This window comes from Scyliorhinus canicula, chromosome 2, assembly GCF_902713615.1.
Source record: "Scyliorhinus canicula chromosome 2, sScyCan1.1, whole genome shotgun sequence".
NCBI classification, from domain to species: Eukaryota; Metazoa; Chordata; class Chondrichthyes; order Carcharhiniformes; family Scyliorhinidae; genus Scyliorhinus; species Scyliorhinus canicula.
Window position 1 is genome coordinate 30908502 of NC_052147.1, and position 18462 is coordinate 30926963.

The 18462-nt window shown below is 41.1% G+C and overlaps 1 protein-coding gene across 1 annotated transcript in view; it reads left to right on the forward strand.

Annotated features, from left to right (window-relative positions):
* Nucleotides 1-18462, forward strand: part of ppp2r5eb (protein phosphatase 2, regulatory subunit B', epsilon) — a 117224-nt gene that overhangs the window by 86370 nt on the left and 12392 nt on the right. The window contains exons 6-10 of the mRNA XM_038775331.1: nucleotides 5007-5066; nucleotides 7607-7715; nucleotides 10236-10289; nucleotides 10385-10435; nucleotides 15052-15171. Coding sequence (XP_038631259.1) covers nucleotides 5007-5066; nucleotides 7607-7715; nucleotides 10236-10289; nucleotides 10385-10435; nucleotides 15052-15171 — 394 coding nt within the window. The remainder of the gene's footprint in view (nucleotides 1-5006; nucleotides 5067-7606; nucleotides 7716-10235; nucleotides 10290-10384; nucleotides 10436-15051; nucleotides 15172-18462) is intronic.

The window sequence follows — 18462 nt, forward strand, 5'->3', positions numbered from 1 at the left end:
CCTTCTTCAATCTATCCACCATATAATTGCTGACTGCGGTCCTCTAACTCTCAACTACATGGTCCTTGGCCCTCCATTCATTATAATTTCACTACAGCTACTGATGTACTTCACATTTCTAGCAACATGGTAGCACAAGGGGGTAGCACTGTGGCTTCACAGCGCCAGGGTCCCAGGTTCGATTCCCTGGTGAATCACTGTTTGTGCAGAGTTTGCACGTTCTCCCCGTGTCTGCGTGGGTTTCCTCCGGGTGCTCTGGTTTCCTCCCACAGTCCAAAGACATGCAGGTTAGGTGGATTGGTCCTGATAAATTGCCCTTGGTGAACAAAAAGGTTAGGAGGGGTTATTGTGTTACGTGTTAAGGGTGGAAGTAAGGGCTTAAGTAGGTCGATGCAGACTCGATGTGCTGAATGGCCTCCTTCTGCACTTTATGTTCTATGTATTTCCCCATGCTATTGGCCAATGTTCCCATTAAAATATAGGGCCTTTTTTTTTTTGCAGTGTCAATAAATTGCAATTTGCGCACATAATAAATAGGAGCAACAGGAGTAGATCATATGACTCTTCGAACTTTCTCTATCGTTCAGTACGATTATGACTGATCTGTGGATTCAATTCCACTTGCCTGCTCGCTTCCCAATATCCCTTAATTCCCTGAGATACCAAAATCTGTGTCTCGGCCTTGAATATATTTACCAGTGGAACATCCACAAACCTCCGGAGTTAGAGAATTCCAAAGAATCACAACCTTTCAAGAAAAGAAATTCCTCCTCCTCTCCGTCCTAAATGATGAGTCTCTTACCCTGAGACTGTGTCCTGTTCTCCAGATTCCGTAGCCAGGGGAAACCATCTCTGTGCCTAATAATGAGCCCATTCGGAATCTTGTATCTTTTTAGGAGACCATCTTTTATTCTTCTAAACTCCAGAGGATATAATAATCTTTATTAGTGTCACAAGTAGGCTTACATTAACGCTGTAATGAAGTTACTGTGAAAATCCCCTAGTCGCCACACTCCGGCGCCTGTTCGGGTACACTGAGGGAGAATTCAGAATGTCCAATTCACCTAACAGCACGTCTTTTGAGACTTGAGAGGAAGCTGGAACACCCGGAGGAAACCCACACAGACATAGGGAGAACGTGCAGACTCCGCACAGACAATGACCCAAATGTGGATCAAACCGGGTCCCTGGTGCTGTGAAGCAACTGTGCTGCTGTGCCACCCGTTCGCCCAATGGCTGTATAATCTCAGCCTACAGGTTTGACTCCTTTTAAAAAAAAAAATACATTCTGCTTATTTAATCTTATGACTAAAGTGAATAACCACCTATGTCTCCACGTAATACTCCATCTGCCACCTTGTTGCCCACTCAACCTACCTCTTTGCAACCTCTGTATCCTTCTCACAGCTTAGATTCACGTCTGGTTTTGTATTGTCAGCAAATGTAAACGCATTGCACTCAGTCTCTTTGAATTAGGAGCAGAAGTAGGCCAATCGGCCTCTTGACCTTGCTCCACCATTCAAGAAGATCATGGCTAATCTGATAGTCAACTCAATTCCGCATTCCGCCTCCCCCATAACCTTTGAGTCCATTGCTAGTCAAAAATGCTGTTCCTCCTGCCTTAAAAATATTCATTGACCCTGCCTCCACTGCTGTCTAGGGAAGAAAGTTCCAAAGATTCATGTGCTCTGAGAGGATAAAAAGTTGTTATGTCATAAATGGGAGAATCCTATTTTTAATTCCCCCTCACTCTGCAAACCTGAGTTTCTCCCACACAAGGAAGTGCACTTCCTTTCAGCATCCACCCTGCCAAGTCCCCTCAGGATCTTGTATATTTCAATAAGATCACCTCTGAATCTTCTGAACTCCCAAGCATACAAATCCAGCCTGTCCAACCTTTCCTTGTAAAATAATCGACCCTCTTTCCCAATTCCAGGTATCAGTTGAGTGATCCTTTGCTGATCTGCTAATATATTTATATCCTTTTTTAAGTAAGCCTACCAAGATCCTAGATGTGGCCTCACCAACTCCCTGTATAACTATAGCAAAGTCATATAGATTATAAATTGCTGAGGCCCTAGAACTGATACTTGGGCACTCCATGGGTTATAGCCTGCAAACTTGGAAATGCCTCCTTTATCCCCATACTTTGCTTCCTGTCTAATAACCAATCCTCTATTTATAGCATTACGTCTATTACCTACCGTAACCCTAACCCTACCCTTATCTTGCATATTTATCTTTTAAATGGAATCTTATCAGTGCCTTTAGAAATCCAAGTGTACTACCTCTACTGGTTACCCTTTCATTACCCTGCCAGTTAAATCCTCCAGAAACGAAACAATTTGTCAAGCACTATTTTCCTTTTGTAAAAACATGTTGACTTTATCTGATCATCTAATGATGTGCTAAGTACATTGTCAAGACTTCTTCAATGATAGATTCCAGCATTTTCCCAATGACTGATGTCAGGCTAATTGGCCTGTAGTTTCCTGTTTTCTCTTTTTGATTGACATGGGAGTCATGGGATATGGGGGTTAGACAGGAAAGTGGAGTTGAAGCCACAATCCGATCAGCCATGATCTTACTGAATTGCGGAGCAGGCTCAAGGGGTTGCATGGCTTACTCCTGCTCCTACTTCTCATGTTATTCTGTTTATGTTCTTTGCCACCTTTGTTGAATCTTGAACATTTGCTAGTTTCCAATATGATTAGAAACATTCTAGAATCCGGGGAATTTGGAAAATCAATCCGAGGAGGTAGCAGCAATAATAATAATAACCTTTTATTGTCACAAGTATGCAGTTACTGTGAAAAGCCCCTAGTCTCCACATTCCGGCGCCTGTTCGGGTAAGCTGGTACGGGAATTGAACCCGCGCTGCTGGCCTTGTTCTGCATCACAAACCAAGAAGGAACTTTCTTTTTACTCTATCCTCAAAGGCCTGTGCGCCAAGTAAAAAATATGATGTGCTGTTAATGAATTACATTTATGATTCAGCAATTTATTGATTGTTAACATCCTGCAGGTAATATTCAGTTTGAATCCACTCTTTAAGAATATAAAAATGGTGCCTTTAAATTCTTTTGATAATATTTGCACAAGTTTGTTCTGTGTTGATATTTCCTCATTTTTACTAATAAAAGTGCATGTGCTGTTTGTTGTTTTTTTAATATAATTTTTATTGGAATTTTTAACAGAAAATATAAAACATAACGACAAACAATGAAATGCAACAAAATAACCCATAATAACTGTAACACCCCCAGACCGTATTGACGCATATATCACATCCCCCACCCCCCCAACCCCAATGAACAACAAAAGAACTTAAAAATAAATTTAAATTAAATAAACAAACATAGTCATCGCCCGCCCCCCCACCTTTTCCCTCCCCCTTCCCCCTCCCCCTTCCCCCCCCTCCCCTCCGGGTTGCTGCTGCTACTGTCTCCGTACCCTATCGTTGAGCCAGAAAGTCGAGAAAAGGTTGCCACCGCCTAAAGAACCCTTGTACCGACCCTCTCAGGGCGAATTTGACCTTCTCTAGCTTAATGAAACCCGCCATGTCATTGATCCAGGTCTCCACGCTTGGGGGCCTCACATCCTTCCATTGTAGCAAGATCCTTCGCCGGGCTACTAGGGACGCAAAGGCCAGCACACCGGCCTCTTTCGCCTCCTGCACTCCCGGCTCCACCCCAACCCCAAAAATCGCGAGTCCCTGGATCCCACCACCCTCGACACCGTCCTCGCCACCCCCTTCCAGAACTCCTCCAGTGCCGGGCATGCCCAGAACATATGGACATGGTTCGCTGGACTCCCCGAGCACCTGACACACCTGTCTTCACCTCTAAAGAAGAATTAACCCTCTCCAGGGCATCAGCCCATGTCCCGTCTTCGATCTGTTCCCCCTCCCACTTAGCTTTCAGCTCCTCTACTGACTCCTCCTCCGCCTCCTGCATAACCTTGTAGATATCAGATATCTTCCCCTCTCCGACCCAGACCCCCGAAAGCACCCTGTCGCTCACCCCCCTCGCGGGAAGCGAAGGGAATCCCTCTACCTGCCGCCTAGCAAATGCCTTTACCTGCAGATACCTGAACATGTTCCCCAGGGGGGAGCCCAAATTTCTCCTCCAACTCCCCCAGGCTCGCAAACCTCCCATCAATAAACAGGTCCCTCAGCTGTCTGATGCCCGCTCGTGCCAACCCTGAAATTCCCCATCAATGTTCCCCGGGACGAACCTATGGTTCCCCCTTAACGGAACCTCCATCGAGCCCCCCACTTCTCCCCTATGTCGCCTCCACTGCCCCCAAATCTTGAAGCTAGCCGCCACCACCGGACTCGTGGTATACCTCGTAGGAGGGAGCGGCCACAGCGCCGTTACCAGGGCCCCCAGGCTTGTATCTCCACAGGACGCACTCTCCATCCGTTTCCATGCTGCCCCCTCCCCCTCCATTACCCACTTGCGCACCATCGACACATTGGCCGCCCAATAATACCCCGAGAGATTGGGTAACGCCAGCCCCCCCCCCCATCTCTATCCCGCTCCAAGAAGACCCTCTTCACCCTCGGGGTCCCATGCGCCCAAACAAAGCTCATGATGCTGCTAGTCACCCTTCTTAAAAAAAGGCCCTAGGGATAAAGATGGGCAAACACTGAAAAAGGAACAAGAACCTCGGGAGAACTGTCATTTTGACAGACTGCACTCTACCCGCCAACGATAGCGGCACCATGTCCCACCTTTTAAATTCCTCCTCCATCTGCTCCACCAGCCTGGTAAAATTAAGCTCATGGAGAGTCCCCCAACTCCTGGCCACCTGCACCCCCAGGTATCTGAAACTCTTCACTGCCCTCTTAAATGGGAGTCTCCTAATTTCCTCCTCCTGATCACCCGGGTGTACTACAAATACCTTACTCTTGTCTAAATTTTACTACAAATACCTCACTCTTGCCTAAATTTGTGCTGTTTGTTGTTTAAGCACACACCGTTTAATGTCATTTATCTTTGCAGATTTGTTTATGAAACAGAGCATTTTAATGGTGTAGCAGAGCTTCTGGAAATATTAGGAAGGTAAGCAGCCGCATACTTCAACATTTCTCATTTTCCCACTCATGTCTTGAAGTTGTTGAATCAACCAGGTTTACAGTTTAGCATTTTGATGCCCGCCCCAAGTGACTTCTTCAAGTTCAACTCGAGCAGTGTTAGTTCATTAGTTGGTTGCGGGGCATTATGGCCAAAGCCTTGCAAACAGCTACACAAATTCATTTTAAAGCGGTAATCGGAGGTTACTTTGTAACCTTTCTAGTCTCGGTGCACTGAGGAAAATTTTTATCCAAGATTTGTTTTTTCAAAATAAATTTAGAGTACCTAATTTTTTTTTCCAATTAAGGGGAAATTTAGCGTGGCCAATCCACCTACCCTGCACATCTTTGGGTTGTGGGGGTGAGACCCAGGCAGGCACAGGGAGAATGTGCAAACTCCAACCAGACAGTGACCCGGGGCCGAGATCGAACCCTGGTCCTGTGTGCTGTAGGCGGCAGTGTGCCACCCCAACCAAGATTGGTGTAACGTGTGTATCCCTCGCATTCCTTTTTAAAAAATAAATTTAGAGTACCTAATTATTTTTTTCCCCAATTAAGGGGCAATTTAACATGGCCAATCCACCTATCCTGCAAACCTTTTGGGTGGTGGGGGTGAGACCCATGCAGGCATGGGGGGATGTTCAAACTCCAGATGGACAGTGACCCAGGGCCGCAATCTCAGCACCGTGAGGCAGCAGTGCTAACCACTTCGCCGCCCCTCACATTCCTGATGTTGCATCTTGTTACAGATGTAATGTAAAATGAATTGGTTGTAGATACTTCAATGCTGAGTTGTTCTGAGCTGTAGTCAGATATTTACAAGCAAATACATTGATCTCTAAGTAGCTTCAGTGATGTGCAAGCAGCTGCAATTAACTGTTCCTGCTTTCTTGGAACACTGTTCTGCCATGGAATTATTTGGCAGTAGCCTCAAAGGGTCAGGTGATGTTGAACATAGCTGCACCTTAATGATTAAGTACCATAACTACTCCAGCTCAAATTACCAAAATATGCTTTGCTTTCTTTAGTCTTAAAAACATATAAATAGTGCATTGTTTTAAGAGGTTAGCTGGTCTTCATTTTTCTCCTCTGCATCCAAAACTTTCTAATCGCTTTATGGGATTGGGAAGGAACAAAAGCACAGGAAGGGAGAGAGAGCCATATAGAATAAAAAGTTACAGTACAGAAGGAGGCCATTTGGCCCACCTTTTCCATGCCAGTCCAAGGACACCCTGGTGCCCTTTCTAATCCCACCTTCCTGCACCTGGTCCATAGCCCTATACCTTAGAGCACTTAAGATGCAGATCCAGGTACTTTAAAAAATAGTTTGGGGTCTCTGCCTCCACCACGAAATCGGGCAGTGAATTCCAAACTCCCACTATGCTCTGCATAAAAACATTCTTCCTCATGTCCCCCCTACACCTTCTGCCACTTATCTTGAATCTGTGTCCCCTGATTTTAGAATTCTCCAAGGGAAGCAATTTTATCCTGTTCACCCTATCTTTTCCCCTCATGATTTTGTAAACCTCAATTAAGTCACTCCTCAGCCTTCTTTGTTCCAAGCAAAATGACCCCAACCTATCCAATCTCTCCTTGTAGCTACGCTTTGCTAACCCTGGCAACATTCTTGTAAATTTCCTCTGCATTCTCGCCAGAACAATAACGTTCTTCCTGAAATGTGATGACGAGAACTGCGCACACTATTCCAGTTGTGGCCTCACCAGTGTTTTATACAATTCCAACATTATATCCGTACTGTTCTATACTATACCTCTGCCAATGAAGGAGAGCATTCCATATGCTTTCTTAACCATCTTGTCTGATTGAACTACTGCCTTTAGAGACCTGTGTACTTGTATGCAAAGATCTCTCACTTCATGAAGTGAAGGTGGACTAAAGATCTCTCCGTGTCATCCTGTAGCTGTCTTTCTAAAATGTTATGTTCTAAAACTATCGGTAGTTAAAGTGAGCATTTTTGCAATCTTTATATTTTCGTATCTGTGAAATGACATTGAAAATGTTCACATTAACATTATTATGATTTTCTAATCTCTGTCACTCTTACTTACTACAATGTTACACGTATTTAGTTTCTGGCTGTAACAAGTTTGGATGTGGGATGGGGGTGTCGTTAATTTGGTGAGACAAAACCGATATTGATGCTTATATAATTTTGAGAACAAATAATAGCTTATTGTTACATGTAGGCTTTAATGAAGTTACTGTGAAAAGCCCCTAGTCGCCACATTCCGGCGCCTGTTCGGGGAGGCCAGTACGGGAATTGAACCCACGCTGCTGGCCTTGTTCTGCATTACAACCAGCTGTTTAGCCCACTGTGCTAAACCAGCCCCTTCGCTATACCTGATATGCTTAAAAATATGAATCCTGAGCCTTGCATATGGAGATCATTCCTGTAAATTGGAGCTATTTCCTTTTTAATATAGATCCTCTATGAAGTTCCCAGAGAAAGGGAACTTATTTGAACGTAATTTATCAAGTAGATAATCTTTCTTCATTTTCTGTTGACAGTATAATAAATGGGTTTGCATTGCCTCTGAAGGCTGAACACAAACAATTTCTGGTGAAGGTTCTGATTCCTTTGCACACTGTGAGGACTTTATCGCTTTTTCATGCACAGGTAAGAATGTTGCTCCTCCATTTATATTCTAATTTTTTGGAACTCAATTGTTCAGCATCCAGATCCAGTCAGAAAATTGTTCTTATCCACAGGAGAAAATTCACATGGATACCATGCATTTGGGAACTTTGCACCATATATGGCAGTCATGATCATTGTCATCCACTGTATGTTAAGCCTGAATTTTGTGATCCAATTTTAATTATTTTGTCTTGTCAAAGACTACGATCAAGCTTTTATCGCAAAGTGAGGGATGCAGGGCATGGAATATAGCCTACATCAATTCTTTTGACAATCTTTTGCAATGTTTTCATTTGCTTTTGCAAAATTTTGACAGCATTCCCTGACACTAAAGCTAATCTTTAGCAGCCTTTCACGTTCAATTTGACTACAACTTACCTTCTGGTCATTGCAACAAATCTGGGTCTGTTGTGGATTTTTCCCAGTCATCAACTTAAATAGCGCTTTTCTTTGTTTTCCATGGTCTCATGACTTGTCAAAAGTGTGATGCCTGGAACTTATTTGGAAGGTTATTCTGGGAAGTCTGATACTTTCTGAAATAAATAAAATGTAATTGAGAATATTCACAGGAATGCTCCACATTGGATGCTGAGATAGGAAAAGGCGCCATGGCTCCTTTTGATTTCCACGCAACCTCTTCTGTCAATGAAGGGACTAATTCCAGTGTGTCAATTCTGGAATCATTCTGCAATGATCCTTTAAGTTTTTGGTTAACTTAAGTTATTCTTGGTATTTTTCATCAATGCAGTCTTTCAAGTTGTTTGATGTAGTCATCCTGTGACTCTAATTTGAGGACAAGACCCTTCAATATTCCCACTGCATCCTGCCTGTATCTTATAAAAAAACAAATGAGGGCATTAGTTGAGGATATTTCTATAATGGGCTTAATTTGCACTCAGTTTGTGTTACTGTCTCAGAATGTTGGCCCACAGAACTGTTCTGAGCATTTCCAGGTTGGCATATTGCAAATACGTTTGAACAATGTATTCAAGACTCTGTGCAAATCAACAGTTGTTTCTATAAAGGGTAAGAAGGAAGGGACTAATTAGAGCTCACTGAGATACCACTTAAACTGCTGACTCAGCACATATCTTTCTTGGTAAATCCATGGTTTAAATTGCAAGTTGGGGGTCTAATTACAAGAACATAACTTTTTCCCAGTTAAGTTTTGCTAATTTTAATCTTGGCAAAAAGTGTTGGTGAACCAAACCTACTTTGTTTAGCATCCTCAAGTTTAAATGTTTCACCTTTCTCTGGCCTAAACCCCGACAGACGAAAACACACACGCGCACACACCCACACCAACATGCACACTCGACCCCAAAGAAACATTTCCTTTGAAGGAATGATCTATTGGATGAATTTTACAATTGAGATGACACCAGTATGCTTTTTTATTTGTACTGCTTAAAAAATGAGGAGCACCAAAGCTAAGATAGACAAATTTAAGAGTATTTCTTTAGTTTATTATTCGCATTAAATGTCTGCAATTTTCTTTTTGCTTCCATTTGGTCTGCAATTGTACTTTAAACAACAGAGATGCGGTAATTTGTGAAATGCTTCAGAATGTTTGCCGATATTGAAGACATTAGTTTAAAGTGCTTCAAAATAATCATGATCTTTCGTAGTGTTACAAGTTGGCTTACATTGACACTGCAATGAAGTACTGTGAAGATCCCCTAGTCGCCACACTCTGGCGCCTATTCGGGTACACCGAGAATTCAATGTCCAATTCACCCAACACTCACATCTTTCGGGACTTTACGAGAGAAACCCACGCAGACACAGGGAGAAACCACCTTGGATAATCTAGAAGTCCCCATGACCCTTGTGTTCATTAAAGGAAAATGAAGTGTCAGAAAATGTCACTAGATCTGTTATTATCTTGAGATTTATCAATCAGATTAACACTTCATGTGTAGACACTTGATCATAATTACGAGTTGTGGTAAAAGTGAAGACTCAAAAATTAGCTAGTATGTTTTGGTCGTGTATAAAACTGAGAAAGTTCTGGGACAGGACTTTAGCACCATGTTACAGTTGGACCTGGAACCCAGTCCCCTGGGGGCTATATTCAGACTTGCCAGAGCTCTAGACAGGGACGAGGGCAGATGTCTTGGCAATCCCCTTGGTGGTGGCAAGGTGGCGGATTCTACTGGGGCGGAGGTCAGTTGCTCCAACCTGTGCCTCAGTATGGCTGGGAGACTTAATACCGCACTATTCAATGACCATACCTTGCAGAAGGACATCAGAACCCACTTTCATTTCTCCTCTTCTCATTTCCTGACTTTTGTAAACTCAAGCATGGGCAGGTATTTAAGGCCAAGTCTGATTGATTCATGACAGATTGCCATTCCCTTAATGGATATTCTATATTCCACAAAAGTAGTTCAGCCGTTTAGCTCGGATGTGATAGAATCAGTGAATATTCTTTTTTTTGTTTAAAAAAAGCTGGCCTGTTTACTAATTTTTAACAGTCATTTTACTTTTCTTTAACAGTTGGCATATTGCATTGTACAGTTTCTAGAAAAAGACCCAACGTTAACTGAATCGGTACGTTTCACTAATGCTTCTCAATTAATGCTTTGTTTTGTTTTAGAAAAAGATGTGTGTTGATCTTAAAATGTTTGTCCTGTATGCTTCTTCAGGTAATCAGGGGTTTACTAAAGTTCTGGCCAAAAACCTGCAGTCAAAAAGAGGTAAGCAGTTTAAACTCCCGCTTGCCTAAAAAGTGAACAGAAGGATATAGGGTGATGTAATTTTTAATTATGCAAATCTTTGATTACAAAAATGAAATTTGATTGTTCACTGTTAAGTCACTCAAGTTGCCTCCACAGCACTCTTAGCACTTAAATGCACTGATTCTGAACATCTTAAAAATTGTATTCTTATATTTCTATTATTGTTCAAAGCATAAACTCCCATTTCAAAACAGCCTATTGGAAAGTTTAAAATGTACTTTTTTTTTCATTCTTGTAGATCAAGATACGGAATAAGGGACCTAATAGCAGACACACTTAAATATTTGTTAGGATCCCATCACCATGTATTTACAATCCGAAAATTAAGTGACCTAAAAAGTAATGAAGCTACTACATTCTTGTGTCTTCTATGAAGACCTGTTTTGAACATCTTGCATGCAATGTGTATGGTTTCCTATACAGGTTGAATGCTGCCACTTCATATATTAATACTGATTTTGAATTTTTCACAATTCGCAGATCTATTGTAAGAATTTGCAATTTAAAAAATAATCCTGCTTCTGTAAGAATACAGAAGCAATCAGATAAAAGCACAATCGTAGAATGGTTACAGAACAGAAGGCCGCCATTCATCCCGCCATGTCTGTCCCTCTGAAGGGACAAACCACCTGTTCCCATACCTCGGCCTTTTCCCCATAGTCCTTCACATTCTTCCTTTTCGGATAATCCAATTCCCTTATGGAACCCTCGATTTAAAAACTGCCTCCACCAGAATCTCATGTAGTGTGTTCGAGATCTTAAACGCTCACTCTATGAAAAAGCGTTTCCCCATGATGCCATTGCTTTTGTCAATTACTTTAAATCTGTATCATCTAGTTCTCAATCCTTCCAGCGAAGGGAACAATCTCTTTCTATCTATTTTGTCCAGAACCCTCATGATTTTGAGTGCCTCTATCAAATCTGCTCTCAACCTCCTCTTCTCTAAAGAGAACAGTCCTAACTTCTCTTATCTATCTATGTAACTGAAGTTCTTCATCCCTAGAACAATTCTCTTGAATCTTCACTGCACTCTCTGTAATGTCTCCACATCCGTCCTAAAGATGGTGACCAGATCTAGATGCAGTACTTTAGTTGAGGCCAAACCATTTTTTTCTACAGGTTTAGCATGCATTTGTATTCTATGCAACTATTATAAACCTAGGATGCCATCTGCTTTATTAACCATGCTCTCAGCCTATCTTCCATCTACAATGATTTCTGTGTGTAAACGCTTGGGTCCCTCTATTACTTTAGAATTATACCCTTTCTATTATGTTTTCTCTCTGCGTTCTTCCTACCAAAATTAACCCCTTCACACTTCTCTGCAATAAATTTCATCTGATATTTGCCTGGCCATTCCACAAACCTATCTGTCCGTTTGAAGATCTACGCTCACCTTGAAGTTTGCAATATTTACAGGTTTTGTATCGCCAGCAAATTTTGGCACTGTGCCCAGTAGTCCAACGACCAGATCATCAATATGTCTTGAGAAGGGATCCTAACACAGACCTCTGGGGAACTCCACCAGAAACTCTTCCTCCGCTCTGCAAAGCAACCATAATGACTAACCTCTGTTAACTGTACTACTGCTGTTTCCTGCCCTGCAAATTTCAAATTCAGACTGCTACTGTCATTTTTATTCTTTGAGCTCCAACTTTGCTCAGCATCTTCTAATGGAAGTGCACATAGAGCTCATCAATCCTCTCTGCTGTCTCATCAGAAACTCGAACAAGTTAGTTACACACTATTTGCCTGTAAATCTGTACTGGCTTCCCTGCATTTGTCCAAGTGACTATTAATTTTGTTCTGAATTATCATTTCTAAAAGTTTCCCCTTCGCTGATGTTCAACTGACTGTCCTGTAATTGCTGGTCTTTTACCAACTTTTTTTTGAACATTTTTAATTCTTCAGACCTTTGGAACTACCTCCAAGCCTGAGGAAAATCGGAAAATTATGGCCAGTGCTCTGCAATTTCCACTCTCGCTTCCCTCTGTCTGTGAATGCATCTCATCTGGTCCTAGTGTGCCATTGCCTAGACAGCTCATCCAGTACCATCTCCATAAACATTTTAAACTCATCAGGTAGTCCCCTAACATTTGCCAATTACCCCACCAGGAATACCCAGCACCCCCCTCGCAACTTCTATCTAATACCATTATTAGGATTGCAACTTTGCCTTCCGTTCTTTCTTGGTAGTTTAAATGTTTTACTTTCCTGTATATCCGTGGCAACCATTATTGAAGTAATGTCAGACGTTTAACTGAATATAGTCTGATTACATTTTCCATTATTTAAAAATGTAGCATGATTATTGATTGAAATTATTGTTTTGGGCGGACTGCAGCAATTTAGTAATTCATGCAGGTGACTGAGCGGTGACCACATTAGTTCTGCTGTTGGATATTAACATGGATATGTACTAATCTGCAGGTTGCATGCAAGTAAATCAGCAAGTGGGAGAATAGCTAACAGTGAAATCCATACTTCAATTGATTAAATTAATGTACAGTCTCTCATTTCTAATGAAAGCCTGACAGATTTTGGTATGCTGTGACCAATTTTCATGTTTTGATGTATAAAATGTTCATTTTTGTTTCCAAATTTATAATTTTTAAAGTTTTGAAACCTTTAGTTTCCTTTTCCATAAACGTATATAAGCTTTGCTTCATAGAAACTTATATATTTTTTAAAAGATTCATACCATTTCATAGGCTTGTGCCTTAAAATTATTTTTCTAAGATGCACACACATCCTGGTGTCACAATTTCATTCTGTTCCCACTTCCCCATTGCACAGTGAGATCATCTATGTTCTGTGTGTCAGGTATGATTGACGGCCAGTCATCTCTGACACTGAACCAATCATATTCCAGGTTTCCAAGTCAGAATATGGGGACAGGCATTCCTGCTTATTCGGGTCACAGCAGCACCCAAGACTTTGACAAAATAATGATCCTGGTGAAGTAGTAAGATTGCTTATTACTTTTCTTTTCTGCATCACGAGGAGTAGAATTTTCTAAATTAACCATATCTAGGACTATTCATCTGTAAAAAATCAAATCCTTAATGTGCTTGACTAGGTTTGTGTTCCAGAATGTAGGTTTTTGAGAGACTGTATTTAAACTCTGAGAAACTGTATTTTTATACTTGTGTACAAGAAGTGATGGTCAGATAAAATACATATGCTCGAGCGTTATTTGGATTTGGAAAAACCTATTGAAGACCTACATTATAATTGGCAATGTATAACAAAAATGGTTGTTGGAACTTTCAACTCTGACAATGGCAGATGTGGATATGGTCACCTACAATAAACCCAAGCACAATTCTCTTTTCCTTCGACTCACGTAGGGTTGGGTTTATAATGGGTAGCCAATTCACCGCCACCCATTTTGCACTTCTGCAAAATTTAAAAATTCCACCTGTTATTTTGAGAGGCAGGCCTTTTAAGTTTAATAGAAGCAACATTTAGAGATCCTTTGTGCCACAATGCATTATGACTGAGGGGCTAGGTCCTTATTTTTTTTCAAGTTTTCTAATGAGTTATATAATGAGTTATAATTTTCTACCACAGGTTTCAAAATAATGCAATCATTTCAAATGTTATACTTAAAAGAATTCACGTTATCAAACTCAGCATTAGAGAATTATTTAAAGAAATGCTCTTAAGTGCTGCCACCTTGTATAATGCTAATTTTTAGATTTCCTAAAAAAAGTATAGAAGGTGTTAAAATGGAATGACTCTTTTTCTTCTGTATTGTAGTTTTGTTAATATCCAGCTCTTTCATTACCCAAGCTCATTGAAATTAAGTTACGGGTAGTCAACATGATAAAATGAGGACTGACTAAAGACAAATTGAGATAAATGTCTTAAGATTGTTATGCAGATTAGCAAATTTAAAAAAATTCCCTTTTGCTAGTCTGTTAGAATTGCTTCTCTGAAAACTGAAACATAATGCACAGAACATCAGCACTTAAGTTATTGATGTTTTAGAAGCAATACGGTATTTTAGAATAATTCAAAGCGTTGAATAAAATGAAGACTATGTTATGTTCTGTCATTCCCCAATGTCTCAGCCATTATGAGCATATAATGGAACTCTGCAGATCCTGAGTTTGTTTCCTGGCCTGTGCTGAGGTCATGGCCAGTGCTAGTATAACTGACCTTTTTACTCCTGGGGTAGAGGGGGAAGTATCAACTAGTCAGTCGCAAGTGAATATTGGGTGTGGGGATATTTAGGCTCCACATAGTCAAACAATCTGCCAACAGTACACATGCATTGAAGATTGCCCACCTGAATGAGGTAACATTGGTTGTAGCAGTTAGTTTGTGGCATATGTAGAATGGTACCTTCTCATGGTGGGTACTTTCTGGAAGGGGCGGATAGGGAAGGAAATTAATAAAATAAAGAAAAATGATTGAATTCAAATGTACAGAATTTGGAAAAATATGAAAGTTTTGAATTGCAAGCATATAAAGTTAAATGACTTGTATTCCAGCAATTATAAAGCATGAAAATATGTTGTTTTGTGAAAATGTGACTGAAATTAATGACATTGTTTATTTTAAACCAGGTCATGTTCCTTGGGGAGTTGGAGGAAATCTTGGATGTTATTGAGCCTACACAGTTTGTAAAAATTCAGGACCCACTCTTCAAACAAATTTCCAGATGTGTTTCCAGTCCCCATTTCCAGGTTAGAAGTTGTTTTTATTTTTTTAAATAATCCTTATTGTCACAAGTCGGCTTACAGTACTGCTGCAATGAAGTTACTGTGAAAAGCTCCTGGTGTGTGTATTAATCTCAACATCACATTCACGCCTTCTCTCCGCAATGAGATCTTGGTTATCTACTAAATAAACCCATGGATAATGCTGATATTTTGTTTGAGCTTGGTCCTTTTCCCTGGTGCAGGAGCACTGGGTTTGGTATCCTGACATATTATGGGACCAGATATTATGGGGGGAAATGATCACAGATGTCAGCATAAACCATGCACTAACTACTATCCATTGACTACAAAATGACAATTATCACAATTTAGACTCAGTATACAAGTAATTAATAGAAATAGTTAGGGACAGCGTTACCCAAATTATAACAATTAAGTTGCTTAACAATGAACATGTGGTTGTAAAGGTAATTCAGTAAACTTCCTGAACTCAGTATTGTTAGATCAGTGATATATTAAGTTATGGTTTGAATAGGCATCGGAGACTGACATAAATTGGTGAAATTAATTTAGGATGAAACTCCCAAGATATCTATCAAATTAATAACAATGGATGAATAATTTTTTTCATATATATTTGTTCAGAGGATGTGAGCAAGCATTTATTGTCCACTCCTAATTGCACCTGAGAAGGCAGTGACAAGCTGCCTTGAATGCTGGAGTCCATGTGGTGTAGATACACCCATCGTTAGAAAAGGGGTTCCAGGATTTTGACCCAGCGACAGTGAAAGAATGGCACTAAGTCAGGCTGGCGTGCAACTTGGAGAACTTGCAGGAGGTGGTGTTCCCATACATTTGCTGCCCTTGTCCTTCTAGGTGGTAGAGGTCACAGGTTTGGAAGATCCTGTTGGAAAGGCTTGATTGAGTTGCTGCAGTGCATCTTGTAGAGGGAGTTGATGTTGAAGGTGGTGGACAGGGCGTTCACCAAATGGGCTGCTTTGACCTGGATGGTATTGAACTTAAGTGGTATTGGAGTTTTACTCATTCAGGTAAGTGGAGAGTATTCCATTACACTCCTGACTTGTACCTTGTAGATGGTGGACTGATTTTGGAGAGTTATTCCTAGCCTCTGATCTGCTCTTGTAGCCACAGTATTTATATGGCTGGTCGAGTCAATGGTAGCCCAAGGATGTGGATAGTGGGGCGTTCCACGGTACTAATGCCATTAAATGTCATTATATCATAGAATTTACAGTGCAGAAGGAGGCCATTTGGCCCATTGAATCTGCACCGGCGCTTGGAAAGAGCACCCTACCCAAGGTCAACTCCTTCACCCTATCCCCATAACCCAGCAACCCCACCCAACACTAAGAAGCAATTGTGCTATCCACAATGCTACCGTGCTGCCCACTTGTCATGGGAGAAGTTCAATTCTCTCTTATTGGAGATGTTTATTGCCCAGCACTTGCACGGCACAAATCAGCCCCAAGCCTGAATGTTGTCCAGGTATTGCTGAATTTGGTTATGGACTACTTCAGTATCAGAAGAGTTGCAAATGGTGGTGAACATCCCCACTTCTAACTTTATGTTGGAGGAACAGTCATTGAAGCAACCGAATATGATTGGCCTGAGGACACTGCCTTGTAGAACCTCTACAAGGACTCAAATGATTGACCTTCAATAACCACTACCATCCCCTTTTGTCCAGATTAAATGAATAGATCAATTGTATTAAAATCTATTTGTGATGCTCATATGACCTAATCTTTGATAAGTGGCATGGTTGAACTGATCTTTCTCCTCCAATGGGATGAAGGCATGAATGAGAAGATGAAAAGAGTTACCGAGTACCAATACTTAGGCATGCCACTATTTCCACTCCTTTTAACATTGCAATCCTTTTTAACAAGGAGTCCAATACAGGTCCTGGAATGACATGTTTATGTCCTACTAATGGACTATCACTAACCTAAGTCTTCCACCATGGGCCTTTTAGCAGAAATAAATAATGTTGGTTTGAATAAATCTCTTCCTGGTTTTAAATGGTTTTGATTGCCTGAATATTTCCAGCATTCCATTTAACTACATTTTTTATTTACAATTGGACACTTTTAAATTGAAACTCTGTTTTGCAAAATTTCTGTTCTGTAAACCCCATATTAAAATATGTTTATTTAAATGCAAGGTATTTAGCTAACAAAACCGGTGAGTTTAGGACAGCATGATATCATTGCCAAAAGGGAAAAAAATTGCAGCTCAACATCCCTGGATATTGTGTTTTCAGACCAGATAGAGAGGGGGGATAAAAAAAGGTGGGGTAGCATTATTGGTTAAAGAATCAATTGCAGCTGTGATGAGAGATGATATACTAAATAAATCTCAAATGAGGACATCTGGGTTGAGCTCAGAAATCAAAAAAAGGGGGGCATCCGCACTACTAGAGGATGGTACCACAGACCCCCAAATAGTGAGAGGGCAAAGGAAGAGCAAATATGTTGGCAAATGTCTGAGTGAAAAAAAATTGAGGACCTCAACTACCCTCCTGGGGCACTGAAAGTGTAGTGGGCACAGAGGGCACTTAATTCTTGAACTGCGTTCACGAGAACTTTCTTAGCCAGCATGTAACAAGTTCAACACGAGGGAGTGCAACTCTAAATGTACTCAAAGGAAATGAAGCTGGGCAGGTGGAGTGGGTGACCATTTCTGAAATGGTAACCATAATGCAGTTGGATTTAGCATAACTGTGGAAAAGGATAAAGATAGAATAGGGGTAAAATTTCTAAATTGGTGGAAGACAAATTTGTGAAGTTGAGGTGATCTGGAGGAAGTGGATAGATTACAGAAGGGAAACCAATGACAGAGTAGTAGGAGGCATTCAGAAGTGAAATTCTATGTGCACAGTGTAGACTTGTCCCCATAAAAAAAAAGGATGGTACTGCCATGAAAAAATGTATAATCAAGGGAATCCTAAATGGGTTTTACTCTTTCCATAGTTATCCTCCTCTGATGTATGGATAAAACCCATCAGATGTACAGGGCAGATTTCATAGAATTTACAGCGCAGAAGGAGGCCATTCGGCCCATAGAGTCTGCACCGGCTCTTGGAAAGAGCTCCCTACCCAAGCCCATACCTCCACCCTATCCCCATAACCCAGTAGCCCCACCTTAACACCAAGGGCAAATTGGACCCTGAGGGCAATTTAGCCTGGCCAATTCACCTAAATGGACTGTGGGAGGAAACCGGAGCACCCGGAGGAAACCCACGCGCACACGGGGAGAACGTGCAGACTCCACAGACAGTGACCCAAGCCGGGA